Below are 14694 nucleotides of genomic sequence, written 5' to 3' on the forward strand. Positions count from 1 at the left end.
ATGGCGTTTCTCTAGGGAGTCAGCATGATGTAACCCTTCGCAGGAGGCTACTGGACAGGTGGGCAGTGCAGAGCTAGCACCATACTAACGGCCCACACGGGTGGCAGGTCCCGTCCTACGGGCTTTATAAAGATGATCTCACTTAATCGTCACAACACCCTGATGAGAGTGGGTCCTGGTATAATTATCCTTGTTTCACAGGTGAGAAGACTGGGGACAAGGAAGTTAAGAACTGTCCCCATGATCACAGAGCTAGGAGTGGCACAGTCAGGATTTAAACCCAGGCAGCCAGGCTCTAGGCTGTGGGCTCTAACCCAGGATTGGACCGGGGGGAGATAAATGAGGTGCTCCCCTTGGGTAAAAAATTCAAGGAGGTACCAAAATCGTCAATAATCAGTATCAATAATATTTTTTAAATATCCAAATTAATCCACACAAAAAAAACCCATGATGAACAAAATACCAAAAATTTTTGCAAGACAGGACCTGTCCTTGTACTTGAACGGCTTGGGTCACTCAGCCTTCCTGACCCTGACTCTGCCCCACACCTGCTCCCTGCCACTCTTAACACAGTGCAGGTCTTTGGAGTAAGGGATTCAGAATCAAATAGAGCCTGCTGGAATCCCCCTGGGCTGTGTAGCAGCTGTGTGAGCTCGGGCCAATTGCTCGGTATCTGACCCATTTCCTTGTGTGGCAGAGGGCAGTATTAACACTACTGTAAATCACAGGCCTGTGACAAACACTTGCATGGTAAGGGAGGCTGCCCTGGCTGCTGTATTGTGAACTTCCGGGACTCGGTCGTCATTGGTATGCACCTTGGCGGCCACTGCGTCTGCCCCCATTGTCACTCAGGCTGGTGTGCTCCCCATCGTTTAGGGGGCCTGCCATGGAGCCACCTGGTGACCTCTGGGACCCAGCTGGGGCAGCTGGCTCAGGTTCAGGCTGCTCCCTAGGTGTGGCCCCTGAGGAGGTGAAAAGAAGAGGGTGCAGACTTGGTGGGTGTTCATTCCTTTCTCCTCTTCCCAGTTTGAAGCGGGTCCCTACGGATGCATCCTGCTCGCCCTGTCTGCCATCCTGTCCAGGTCCACGGAGCTGTGAGTGTCTTCCTCCCTCAAACCCCCAGGCAGGGCTTGTCTGTCTTGTTCGCTGCTGCCTCACCCCCACCCCCGAGAAGCCCAGGACCAAGCTTGGTGCATAGCAGGCATGTTGTGAGCATAGTCAAGAGGATGAAGGAAATAGTAGAACAGGGGATGGTCGGCTGGTGGAGGAGAGAGAGCAGTTATATGCTACGTACATGTGTGTTCAGAGCTACCTTCTAAGTCTCCCCACGTGTGCTGGGGCTGCCTGGAGGGACTCCCACCCAAACAGCTAACAGTGCCGCTGGGTCCCCCGTAGGACTGCGGTGGGCGCATACTTCAGCACATGTGGACTCCCCTGGGACGTGGATGGGGATGGGCAGTTGAGACGGAGGTCTGGGAAAGGACTGAGGGCCTCCATGAACTCAGGACGGGGGGCTCACCGTAGGCCGTGGCAGTCTGAAAGCTGCAAGGTCTGGGTCCAGGGCCAGCCCTGAGGACACGGGTAGGTGGATACCCGGGGGCCCTGGAAGTGGAGGACTTCAGTTCCATGTACCCTTATCAAATGTGGCCGCCCGGCTGCCCGAGAGCTGGAGTTTCTCCATCATGTCCATTCTCCATGAGCTTTCTAGACCTCTAATCCGTATTTGTCATCTGTGCATTATGTCACCAGGGAGGGGAGCAGATTAACAGCACATTAACAGTTTTGTAAAGTGTAATCGATTACTCCTTCCTTTTCCAAGTAGAGAGCAGACTCCAGAGGCCATGAAGACCCAGGGAATGAATTTTCATTTTGTGGGGTGCTTGCTGTGGGGGATGATTTGGGAACAACCCCATGCAGGTGGGCCTTGGGGAGTGAAGAGGTAGAAAGAGTAGCCATGTGGTGCCCAGGCTGGGGAGGCCCTGGCAGAAGGAGACACTTGCTCCTGGTGGCCGGGCCGGGCCAGGGCCTGTCCTGTGCCCCGCAGGCTCTGGCTTGGGTAGGAGGAGGACGCGGGGGCTCTGTGGCCTCATGCTGCCGGCCTGCCTGCTGCTTGCTGCTACTGACCTTATTAAATGTGGTGCACACACAGATTTTCTAATGGCATTTTTCTTCTAATCCTGCCATAATGATACAATTCATTCCTGGCCCGGGCTCACGTGCACCAGAGACCATAAGCCACACTGTCTTCTCCCCAGGCGCAAGTTTGCTAATCCCTGCCTGACCACGTTGGGTGGGGGTCTCTGGGTATGTGGGTGAGACCCCTGAGCTACCTGAGGGGAAGCTGGGCTCTCAGGAGGCCCATGCCTGGTGACATCTGGCTGTGTGATCTCCTGGGCCTCAGTCTCTCCACCTGTACAGGGAACCATCCGGCTCTGAAGGTCTAGGACTCTGTGATCAGAGTGCCTCTGCCCTGCTCACTGGGGCAGCTGCTAACGGTCTTGCTCACCAGCCTGGGTGTGCTCCTGCAGGGAGTGGCTCTGGAGGCCTTCTCCATGCGCACGGGCCTTCACCCCCCATAGCCAGGCTACTCTTCATTGTTGTCCAGAGCAGGAGGACTTGGGCTGTGTCTGTCCCCTCCCTGCCCCATCCAACCAAGCCAGGTAGGGCTGAGTCCCCGCCCAGGCTCTGGCTCCTTGGGGGCATCTGTGTGAGGCATGGCTGCCCTGCTGGACCTGCATGGCCTCATGCTACCAGGACTGATGTCTCAGCTCTGCCACGTCCCTCCTCTCCACTGCACACACAGATGCACACATGCAGATGCACACACACATAGATACACAGAGATACAGACACAGAGACACACGGATGCACACAGACACATGCACACATATAGATATACACAGACATATACACACACAGATATACATACATATACACACACAGAGATGCACAGAGATACACAGACAACATACACACAGATATACATACATATGCACACAGACACACACAGGCACAGAGACCCATAAGATCCGTCTGGAGTCACCTCCTTCCCCTTGCTCTCAGGGCAGAGGAAGGAGTAAAAGTATGTTGAGACCATCTCCCTCCCACTCAGGGCTCCTGAGGACCTTCCCTGGTAGAGATCTGCTTTAGCGTTGGACCCGGCAGGCACTGGGGGGGCTCGTCTTATCCTGGGCCTCCCCTTCCCTTCCAAGAAGACAGCATGGAAGATATTCTCAGCAGCAGCAGGAACGATGGTGACCGGCACCTAGTAAGCTTCCTGGGTGCCCAATCCTTTGCTGCAACGTGTTACACAGCACACTTGTTTCCCACCCCTGGCAGCCCTGTTAGGTGGCACTAATGATTCCCGTCAGCATCGCTGTCTTTCAGGTGAAGAAACGAGACCTGCCCCAAGCTCACACAGCTTAGCCCAGACAGCCTGGGCCCGGACAGGACTCTTTGGGTTTTCTGTTTAAGGAACTTGGGCGTCAAACAGACTTGATTTCAGGCCTGACTCTATACTCCTTTGCACCTGAGTTTCTCACTCTCTGAAAGGGGGATGCTAATTCCTGCTTCACGAGATTAAATAAAGATTTATATGTTGAGCGCTTGGCTCGGCTCCCGGTGGGGAGCCCACTCGGATAACGGCCGCTGCCGGCGTGGTCCTGTCACAGCTGTGCTCAGAGGCATCTCGTGCCCCATCCTGTCCGTCTTGCCCTCAGTCTTGGCCCCGTGCCTGGTGGTGCAGACGTGGCCGCGGGGAGGCCCTGCGAGTGGTGATGGGTCCACCTGCGGTGGTGCCCACCCTGGCAGGCACTTCCTGAGCTGCCCGGGGCCTCCCTGGGTGCTGTGTGCTGTTGCTCAGAGCGGGCAAGAGAAGTGGAGGCGGGAGAACCAGTCCCTGCCTGGGAGGGTGCCAACCAAAGATGTGCTCGAGAGGACACTCGGCTCTTATCTGTTCAAGCTCAAAACCGCTTTTAGAGAGACTGTCTGAGGGCTTCGGGTGGGGAGTGGGGCAGGCTTTGGGTACAGGGCTGCTGGTGACATCATGGAGTGCAGCCGGCCATTCCTTCCTGCGGTCTGGGGGACTTCCTAAAAGGGGTGGCAAGTGTATGGAGGAAAGACAGGACTGATGGTGAGGAGGAGAGGAGCCCCTCGAAATGGTGCCCAGATCCTGTGAGAGAGTCACGCTGACATTATTTGAAATAGCACGTTAGCATTGCTGGCATTTTCTGGGCTCCTCTGAAGAAGCTGTTAGAAGGGGGAGCTCCTGCATTGGTCTAGGCCCCTTACGTCTCAGTCACACGCTCCAGCGGTGCTTCCGCGGCTCCCCAGAGCCTCTGATCCCCGTTCTCAGGAGGAATGCCACACCTGGCTGGAGGTTTGCTGGGATTCACTTAGCAGTGATAACGGTCCTGGGATTGTGAAAGGCCACCCCATCCTGGCCTGCCGCAGGTGCTAGCAACTTGCAAAGGCCTTTCTCTGTGGACCCTTGGGCACACGGGGGTGGATGTCATCCAGCACAGGCTCCATTTGTCAGGCTGAGCTGACAGGCTTGTCCGGGGTGGCCCAGTGGGTGACGGCTCCTATGACAGCATCCCATTCATTGGCTGCCGATGTAGCTTTGGAACACCTGAGTCCCCACCTCTGCTCTGTTGCCAGCACGTTTATGGCTGACCCAGCCTGTGCCTTAGGCCTCGGGGCGGGGCGGGGGGGGGGTGCAACTAGAGCCACTTAAATTCTTTCTATTGTGAACCTGACATCTGACTGTTTTCCAAATACACTGTATCCCCAGGCTCACTATGAAAAGCAGATGTAGCCAGGACTGTTTTGAGTAGAGCCCAGGGGAGGTAGGGTGAAGGGGGTGGGGAGGCGGAAACCCCTGCCTGCCCCTTCCAGCCTCCAGCCTGGCCCCAGGAGACCCCTGTTTGGAGAAACCCCAGCTCTGCATACAAAGCTTAACAGCCATAGGACCAGACCATCCCCGAGGGCCTTCCTGCTCTGGGGTTCAGATTCAGCATTGCCAAACCCTTTGATGCCATTTCAGGGTGATCTGTTATCATTTTGGGTAGTTGAAAACCTGTCCTGGTAGCCCAGACAGGGCAGTCTCTCAGATCACGTGCTGTGCAGCTGAGGAGGAGAGGAGTGTGGGGCTGGGAATCACCCACTCTTTACAAACACAGTGTGCATTTGTGGTCCTGTGTGTGTGCATGAGGGCTCTGTGAGGTTGTGGGGCTGGGTGTGAGGTGATGTGGGTGCTGGTGGCTATGAAGGTCACACGGCCGCCCCTCCCTCCTAGCAAGGGTCTCAGACTCATGCCTGATGTCCAGGGACAGGCCTTACACCCAAGTCAGTGCCTTCTATCCATGGGCTGTTGCCAGCTCTGGGTGGGACCAGGGTGAGGGTACCAAGGGCAGATGTACACGCAGCCCGGCACAGCCTGGTCACTTCTCCGTCAGAGGCTGAAAGAATAGTAGCGAAGCTGGCCTTTGAGTTTTGTTTACCAGGGCTCACTGCAAAACCCTGTGAAGGTTTTATTTTTTTCCACTTGATTTCAAGCCATCTGTTTTCCTTCCTAAGATCTTGAGTTGCTTACAGTAAATCTGTACAGGCTTTCATGCTTACCTAGCTCCACCGCTTTCCAAACCACACAGCCTAGAACTTTCCCCAGCATGCTCTCACGAGTCCCAAAGATGCTCAGGGCCCTGGGGTCCTGGCTGGCTCAGAGCCAGACCTGCACAGTGCAGTGCGAGGGTGCTCCGGCCCCTAGGGAGCCAGCAGTGAGCCAGGGCCTGGCATAGGGGAGGGCCCCGGAGATACCCACTGGGTGGCTTAGGCTTGGGTGGTGGTGGGGGGAAACAACTGTGAAGAGACCCTTTTCATGCCTCAGACCCTTGGCATTCGCTACAGGGGCAACTTGGGCCGTCCAAAGGCAGTCTTGGAAGTCCAAAATAGGCAGTAGTTTGTCATGTGCTGAAGTAATTTTTAACAGCGCCAGCCAGGCATCACGGTGAGGGGTAGCAACCACACCATGGTGGCTTTGTTGCTCTTTGTAACTTTCTCCAGGAGAGGAAAAATAACAGCACCTTTTCTTTCTTTGTGGAAATAGCCCTGAAATGAAAGCCAACTGTGAGTGTTGGTAATGCAAAGGCGAGTGATGGAAACTTGATTCTTAGCCAGTGTAAGCAGAAAACAGCGCTGCTAATTGATTCATATCAAAAGCCCAGGGCTTTAAGAGTAGCTGGATCCAGGAACCAGACGGTGTCTTTGGGACATCGCGTCCCTCCTTCTGTCCTGTCACACTTCTTCCCTCTGTCTTGTCTGTGTCCTCAGGAGGTCCCTGCTGTGTGGTGGGCTCTGGTGGGCCCAGCGGAGAGGAGGCCCTCTCCCCAGCACTTCTCAGCCCTGCCGGCAGCCATGACCCCATTCCTGACACCTTTGGTGGCCGGGCCTGGGCTCTATCCGTCATGGGGGCCCAGAAGGCAGGCAGAACCCACAGAGGTGTACCACGCTGGCTGGGAAAGGGATGCACTGGATTTTGGGACGTGTCAAGGAACAGGAGGGAAGATGTGAGTTTGGGGGCGGGTCAGACCTGGGCTTTAATGGAGGCCCCCACTGGTTCCTCTCAGAAATGAAGAAAAGAAAGGACAACGTTTCCAGATCCAGCAGAACTCACTGAGTCAGAGACCACCTTCGCATTGGGTGGGCTTGTGGCATAAGGATTTGAGCAGTGGGCTATTCTTGTTGAGAATCCCAGGCTTGGTGGTCCCAGATGTGCTATTGTGATGGGAGGGGGTAGATGGGATACCCCTCAGGTTCTTCCTCCACCCTCCCGCTGCACCCGCCTGGACTCCTCCAGCCCAGAATAATGTACTGCACACAGAACCACCCAGACCAGGCGCCCCGACCTCACACAGATAGCAACTGCTCTGTGCACCTTGAACAAAGCCCTTGGCCTCCCTCACCTGGGTCTCCCACATGCAGCATGAGAGACCCAACATGGTGGCTAAGGGCCCTGCCTACCTGACATGCCAACATCTTTTGCATATAGCTAGGGAACAGGAAGAGAGGGACTTCCTCATCGAACTCCAAGTCAGCTTAACCTTGATTCAGATTAGGGCAGAGGCCATGCTAGTGAGCTCTTTTAGCACATGTGTCTGAAGAGGCCAAGGTGATGCGCGGCAGATAGACCCAAAGGGCTGTGGGTACCTTTGTCATTGGAAATAGGAGACCCTCCACTCATACCCCACTTCCTTACACTGACCCTCCTTCCTCTCTCTGGCCACCTGCTCCTGTGTCCCCTCCATAGTGGACCAGAGCCGTGTCCTGTAGATCTCACTGGCTCCCTCTGGGGGCCCTGTGAAGCCCTCTCGCCACATGGAAGGCAGGGGCTAGAGACCCAGCCTCGCTGGAGGTGGAGGAGAAAGAGGTCCTCATTGTCACCTTGGGCTTTTGGGGCTTGCAGTAACCCAAGGGGGCAGGCCCGGAGGCCTGAGGCCATTATCCCATTTTACAGATGTGGGAACCAAGGATCTAAGATTTTAGGGCAGGTTGGTGGCAAGCTGACACCATCCTTGAGTGTCCTGGCTTCCAGGCTAAGACCCTGTGCCCGCATCCCCATCTGGACTGGGGGAGGAGTGACAGGTACTGCCCCAGTGTGTCTGCCGACTTAGAAGGAGAAGAGGGAACCAAGACCCCCAAGTAGGCCCATACCAAACCAGAAGCGGTCCAACAGCTTCATTCTCCATTTAATTTCAGCCGGCATAGTCTGGGCAAAGCAAGCCTGGTTCCAGGCTGCTAGGGCGGCAAGTCACGGCTGGTGAGTGCCAGTGGGTGTGGGCTGAGGGCAGGAGGTCTGCCCATGGGCACTGAGTCTCCCATGGCAGAGGAGGGCGACTAAGCCCAGACCCCACTGGACTTAGTGGCAGAGCTGAGAGAATGTCCTGACATTCTGTGCATCTAGCACTCCTACCCATTCACCTAAGAGCTATACCTCCATGTTCCTCAAAGGGCTTGGGTGTCCAGATAAAGAGCATGGGCCTCAGGAGGAGGGAGAAGCAATTAACTTTTTGGAAGAATCTTCTGTTCCAGGCCAACCTTGGCTGCTTGGGTGGGAAGCTTCCTTCCGCCTGCCTCTGCACATCTCCTGGGATTCAGCTTCTGGAGCCTATTCCGTCAGGGCCTTCCTTAGAGCTTCTCCTGGGACGGGTGTGGGCCAGGCTCACATAATGTAGGGCCCATTTGCTGTACATCTGCAGAGTTAGAGCCTGGGTGCCAGGTGGGGGGGGGGGCAGATGGACACAACATAACCCTGGCCCTCAATGTCCTTCTGCCAGGAGGGACAAACCAGTCGCAGGAAAAGCATTGGCGAGTGCTCTTAGGAAAGGGCCAGCTGAGGAGAGATGGGGCACATCTGTCCTGGGACGAAGGAGCTATCTTTATGGAGGAGGTGACATTTAGCAGGGCTCTGAGGGATATGTGGGAAGGGTTTTGGCAGGCAATGAGAACAAAGCAGGCAAAGGCCAGTGGTGGGGTTTGCAGAGAACAATTGCATAAGGTCTGGTTGGAAAGGACGGTGCCAGCACGTGGGGAGAGGTCTAGTGGGTGGTGAGGCGGAAGGCAGCTTGGGAAGGGCCTGGACACCTCTGCTTTCCCTTCCTTCCGGCTCCTTTCTCTCCACCCGTGCACCTTGGCCCTTCCTCTGCAGGGCCCTGCCTGGAGAGGGGAAATAACAGCCACCCCCTCCAACTTGTGGGGCTCTCTGCAGTGTGCAGGCCCTTTTATGGCCTTGACCCTTATGGAAACAACTCTTTGATGTGCGTATTGTTGTCCCCGGCAGGGGATGACACAGAAAGCCATTTGCTGAAGGTCACACAGTGCACCTGACAGCCAGGTGTCCTGCCTCATCGCCCACTCCCTGCAGGCCTTCCTGGGAAAATAGTCAACATCCACTCTACCCAAATCCTTGTTAGATATTCGTAGCTAAATTTCGACCGCTCGCAAGCCTCCGTGTATTCTGGGTTCTTGGCCGCGATACGAGTAGTTGAGGTTACTGGAATCGTGACCTCTCGGTCATTGTGTTTTTAGTTGTTGTTATTATTGTTGTTATCGTAGGAAAAAGGAAGTGACATTTACCAAATGCCAGATGCTTTATATAGTTCATGTCCTTCAGTTCTCACAGCAGTCTGTGGTAGAGGGAGGCACTGTCCCACCCCTCCTGCTGGGGGAACCAGCCTCAGAGAGGGGACAGCCAAGAAGTGGCAGTGACTGGATTTGAATCCAGGGCCCCCTGACCTCAGAGCCCAGGTTCTCTTAGTTGCTCCACAGCTGCCCTTCTCCCTACTGATTTGTCCTCAAAAGTCAACAGAATTCTCAGGGGAGGGGGCGGAGTGGGGGTGTGGTGGTGGCCCTGGGGCCTGGCGCCACCTTGGGGTCAGGTGGAGGGGAGGTGTCTGGCCTGACCCTCCTGAGTTAATTACCACCCATTTTAGGCTTGATGTTTTAAACATCAGAGTCATGAACCAGACAATTTCACATCCCAGAAGGTCCCTAGAGACCCCTTGTTCCAGTCCTCTGGTTTTATAAGTGAAGACACAGGCTGAGAGAGAGGCAGGGACTTGCCTGAGGTCACTCAGCCAGTCTGAGGCCGAGCTGGCCACGACTCCACCTCGCAGACATTGATTTTAGGTGAGTGGCTTTGACTATAGACTGGAACCGTGTCTCTAGGCCACTTAGACATATTTCTGCTTATTCGGAAACTTCTGTACAAGATCCTCAGGTTCACATGTTCAGATGCATGTTGGGGAGGTTGTAGGGTGAAGGGACAAGCCATGCCCCAGTCAGGGAGGGTGGGACCAGGAGTGGGGCTTGAAGGCTCCCGGATCTGCCTGGAGCTGGCCCGCCAGGCTGACCATCCCGTGTTCCAGGCCACAGGGGACACTGTGTGACATTGGCACTGGGGACACAGTCCTGGCCTGCTGACTGCCTGTGTGACCATAAGACCATAAGACTGCAAGTCCCTTCTCCTTTCTGGTTCTCTAGTTTCCCCCTTAGAAAGATGGAGATGGGGGCCTTTGCTCTTCTGGCCTCATGAGGCTTCAGAGAGGATGGTGTCTTTGAGGGAGATGACAGATTCTGCAGGTTCACGGCTCAAGCATTGTAAGCTGCTCAGTGGCAGAACCTCTGTCCCTTTGAGATGTGTGACAAGGAATGACTGGGAGGAGGCAGCAGAGCCCCAGCCCAGCTTTGGGGGCTGATTCTGGGCTGGCCTCTGTCACTAGCTCTGGTCCACTTATGTTCTTTTGCTAGGCATCTATTTTTCCATCTGCACAGTGCTGAGCCCGGAGGGCCCTGCCAGCCCTGGTGTCCTCTTCGTTCTGTTTCTGGGTACAGTGCATTGTCTCTGGGACCTCTCAATGGGGGCACAGCTGGGCGAAGTGGTCCTTGCTGGCATCCCAGGAAGAGATCTCTCTTCCCCTTCCTCCGGATACCTCTGAGGGGGGCCGTCACTCTGACCGCGGGTCCAGGGTCTTGCCCTCTGCTCCCAGAACGCTGAAGAGGTCAGTGGTAGGGCAGTTAGGGCTGAGCCCCTCCTCCTGAGGTTCCCTGCCCTGGGCAAGTCCATTCAGGCTTCTCCTACACGGTGCTTCTTGGAATCCAGAACCCAGGTAGGCTCCTCCCTGAAGGGGTCCCCAGTGCGCAACAGCCTCAGGGGACAGACTTCATCAAGCCCTGGCTTCTCCCTGCTCCTGGCACCTGTGTCCCCAGGCTGTGCAGGATTACTTTAGGGCCCAGCGTTTGTCCAGTCCTCAGGTAGCCTGTGGAAGGGACAGCCTGCGTATTAGACTGGAATGGTTATCAATCCCACGGAAGGGCTCATCGTTGCTTGTGGCTCAGAAGCCCAGAAAGTATGGGAGCCTCAGAGCTCAGGCAGCCCCTCCTTTGATTCAGCCCCTGCTCCCAGGACACTGCATGCCTTGGACACCTGGGGGTACCCCAGAGGGGCCCCAGAGGCTAGGAGAAGGAGAAGGATGGGATGCTTTCGGAGTAACTCATGTATTTGGCTTCTGCCTAGAAGATGTCACTGGAAGAGAGAGCTCTGAGTCGAAACAGATGTTGGGGGCCACTTGTGTTAGTTTGCTAGAGCTGCTGTAACAAAATGCCACAGCCTGGGTGGCTTAAAGAGTAGGAACTCACAGCTCTGGAATCTGGAAGTTCAAGATCAAAGTGTGAGCAGGGATGGTTTCCTCTGAGGCCTCTCGCCTGGGCCTGTAGGTGGCTGCCACCTTCTGTGTCCTCACATGGTGTTTTCCCTGCCAGGATGCATCCCTGGTGTCCCTCTGTGTGTCCAAGTTTCCTCTTCTTGAAAGGACACCAGTCAGTTTGGGTCAGGGCCTACGCTAATGGGCTCAGTGAACTTAAATCACTCCTTTAAAGGCCCTGTCTGCAAATACAGCCACATTCTCAGGTACTGGGGTCAGGGCTTCAACATATGAATTGGGGGGGGGGGGTGCGGGGCACAGTTTTGGGGGGGGGTGCGGGGCACAGTTCAGCCCACGACACCATTCATCTGGTGCATGCAAGTCCCTTATGTCACAGAAGGGGATACTGAGGCTGGAGAGGAGAGGTTTGCCACCACACCGCAGGCCGGGGCTGGAACTCGGGCCTGGTGATGGCCCTGCCCTTTGAATTGCCCTGTCTCTGGGCAGAGCAGAAGCCGTTTTTCCTTTGCTCAAGGACTCCTGACATTCAGCTCTCCAGGGATTTCCCCTAGAGGGAGGTCTGGGCATCTAGATTTGCCAAAGTTGTAAATCTCTTAAGCCCTAAGCTGCTCCCTGGCGTCTCCTGAACGCCCTAATGTGAAATGCAGACGTTCCTCCCTTTCAAGCTCCGTGCTCACTCCTGAATTTCCCATCGTGTTTGCACCTAAGGATGCAATTACCGTTTCCTCCCATTGTCCTTTCCGCCTGTACCCCTGTGCTCAGTTGACGCAGGCTCTCAGACCCGCTGGGTGAGCACGAGGCTGTGAGATTATGGAGATCAGACCGCTTCTGAAAGCTTCAGGCTGGCATGGGGCCAGCGATGCTTATCGGTCCACCCAGGGCTCCTTTGAGGTTATTTTCTTCTCTTCAGAAGATGCCCGTATATGCTGCAGAGAGCGTTTCCATCAATTCTTCTGCCTGAGCTAGCGCCAGTTGAGCGCTGCCCGCGGCCATTTGGCGCCCCAGCCTGCTCCTTCCCGGGCCTGCTGGGCTGTCTCTGGTGGGTGAGCCTCCCTGGCCGTTCCCAGGACCCCCAGGCCTCCGTGCTTCTCCGCTGGGCCCCTGCAGGGCCAACCCCAGCCCATCTGCCCATGTGGACCGCAAAGCATCCCCATTTGGCCACGGTTATTAAAAACCACAAGAAAGCGTTTTCTCCTACAAAGGTCATGGAGCTTGAGTTTCTAGACTCGTTTGGGAAAGATACAGGGGCCAGAGTGGTTTAGGTTTGTGGACTTTCGGCAGATCTTAGATTTAAAGCATAAAATTGAGACCAGGTTTCTCTTCTCTTGCACTAAAAGGGAAAACAAACATCGCGATTGCTGAGCCCTTTCCTCTGGGCGGTCTGTCTGTGGTCTCTTTGGGGTGGGGCCGGAGGAGGCAGGCCGGGCCGCGGGCACGGTGCTGGGCTGGCAGCAAGCCCCGGGGCCTGTGCAGCAGCCTCGTGTCACCCCCAGCGATGCCGTGCTGGGACTTTCCATGCCTGTAAAATATAGTCATCCTTGCTTCACCGGGGACGAGGCTGAAATTAGCATCCCCGGACACGTTCCATAGATGACGGCTCCTTTCCTCTTTGCTCATCCGCGGTTGTGGTGGACAATGACAGTCTCCTGGAGGATTTAGGTGGGGGTAGGTGAAAGGAATTGTGTCTTAGTGGTGGGCTTTCTAGATGGTAGGAGAGCTTTGAGATTCATGGAGGGGTGGGGTTGCCTCCTGGTGCTGGCCCTGCGTATGACAGAGCCACTGCTGACAATGACACCTGGTTTCCAGCTCCATACAGCCCTAGAAGTCGGTTTCTTCCAGTTCGAGGGATGTGTTTCGGCAAAGGGGCTTTTCACCTCCTGCCTTTTAGGGGCCCCCTTCTGAGGGTAGAGCCACTGTGGTAACCTGGGGTCAGGGGAGCACAGGCCTCCAAGACTGGCTTCTGGGTCCTCCACCAGCTCCATAAGCCCATGGCCAAGTGCCCCGAGCAAGTCAGTATTCTCAAAGCCTTGGTTTGTTCTAGGGGTTGGAGGAATAATGGTAGTATGGGGTACAGGGTCTGTGGCAGTTACTGTCTCAGGACTCAAGCAGGCATTAGAGACTGTTGCTGCCACTGAACAGACTCGCAGACAGATGTCCAGAGATGGACCGGGATGTCCCTGCCCCCACTGTTAGTAAGCAACAGTTGGGATGTGAAAGCAGGACGCTGGATTCCAATTGTAGGGGCCTTTCTGCCGTGTCACTCCTCTGTCGCCATTCTCCGTGTCGGCAGGGGCCCTGGTGAAGCCAGCGTGGAGGCTGCTGCCCAGAGCAGAGTGAGTGTGAACTGAGGAGTCCTGGCTTCCCCCCAGACCCGGAGCTCACCCGGTGAGGCTTGCCCAGGAGCGTCAGGCAGAGGCATCCTAATACCATCCCTTCTGTGTTTTCCAGGGTTCGCCAGGACTTCGACGTCCCCACCAGCCACCTGATTGGAGCACATGGATACTGCACCCAGGTAGGGGGTGCAGTGGGGCGCCGGGCAGCTGGGTGCTTCTTTTCCTTCCTCCTCCCTTCTTTCTTTGCCCGTGCCAGCTCCCCTCCTCCCCCCACCTCCCCCTTCCCCCAAGCGGCTCTCATGTGCCAGCCTCTTTTGGGCTTCACTGTCATGGAGACCTAGAAAGGCCACTCAGTTCAGCTTCCACTTCTGGAGAGCTTGCTGCACCAGACCTGTGTGCTTGGCACTGCAGGGGGTGCAAGAGGGGCTGAGGACACAGCCAGGCGCTGCATAGCCCAGAGCCCCAGCCAGAGCCCCGGGGGCACATCGGGGGCTCTGGGCCAGCTGGGGAGATGAGGGCCGTGGCACCCTTTATGTTTGCACAGGACATCGTCCTGGCAATAACCCTCCCCTCTGCAGCCTCACAAAGGGGCCCTCGGGGGGCCTGATGGAGCAGGGGGTCCCTTAGCACAGTTGCTTATCATCGATCCTCCCAGATGTGCGGTGATACCAGAGAAGAGATCTGTTCGTGATGCTTTCAGTGAGCATCAGGACTGGGAGCTAGATGTTATTCCTGGCTTCCGTCTGTGCCTTTCTCGGCATGGCCAGGCCTCCCAGAGTGGCCCCCGGGCCATCGTTATATCTGCTCCTCGACGCACACGGGAACAGCATGTGTAGCACAGACAGGCTGGGCAGAATTGCTCAGGCCCAAACGAGGACCTTGTCCCGACGGTCCTGGCTCACTTGTGCCATCTCTGCAAACACCTGGGTACTGTGCAGGGGCCAGCTCCAGAGCTGCAGTTTGTGCCGGCAACCCGAGGGACTATGGGGTTGACTGATGCCCACCTTCCTAGAGAAAGGCCTCAGGGTAAATGGCCGTCCGGGATGGCCCAGTGCCCTCTCTGGGTGCCTGCCTTCTCTGTGGGAGCTTCCCCCTCAGCAGGGAAAGAGAGATGTGACCAAGGGTGGGCACTCAAGCAGAGC

The 14694-nt window shown here is 56.0% G+C and overlaps 1 protein-coding gene across 1 annotated transcript in view; it reads left to right on the forward strand.

The window, feature by feature from the left end:
• The window catches only part of MINDY4 (MINDY lysine 48 deubiquitinase 4), a 116219-nt gene that overhangs the window by 81958 nt on the left and 19567 nt on the right, over positions 1–14694 (forward strand). Inside the window, 2 exon segments of the mRNA XM_030308184.1 lie at positions 1027–1094; positions 13668–13731. Of these exon segments, the coding sequence (XP_030164044.1) occupies positions 1027–1094; positions 13668–13731 (132 nt within the window).

Source organism: Lynx canadensis, chromosome A2, assembly GCF_007474595.2.
Source record: "Lynx canadensis isolate LIC74 chromosome A2, mLynCan4.pri.v2, whole genome shotgun sequence".
Classification (NCBI taxonomy): Eukaryota; Metazoa; Chordata; class Mammalia; order Carnivora; family Felidae; genus Lynx; species Lynx canadensis.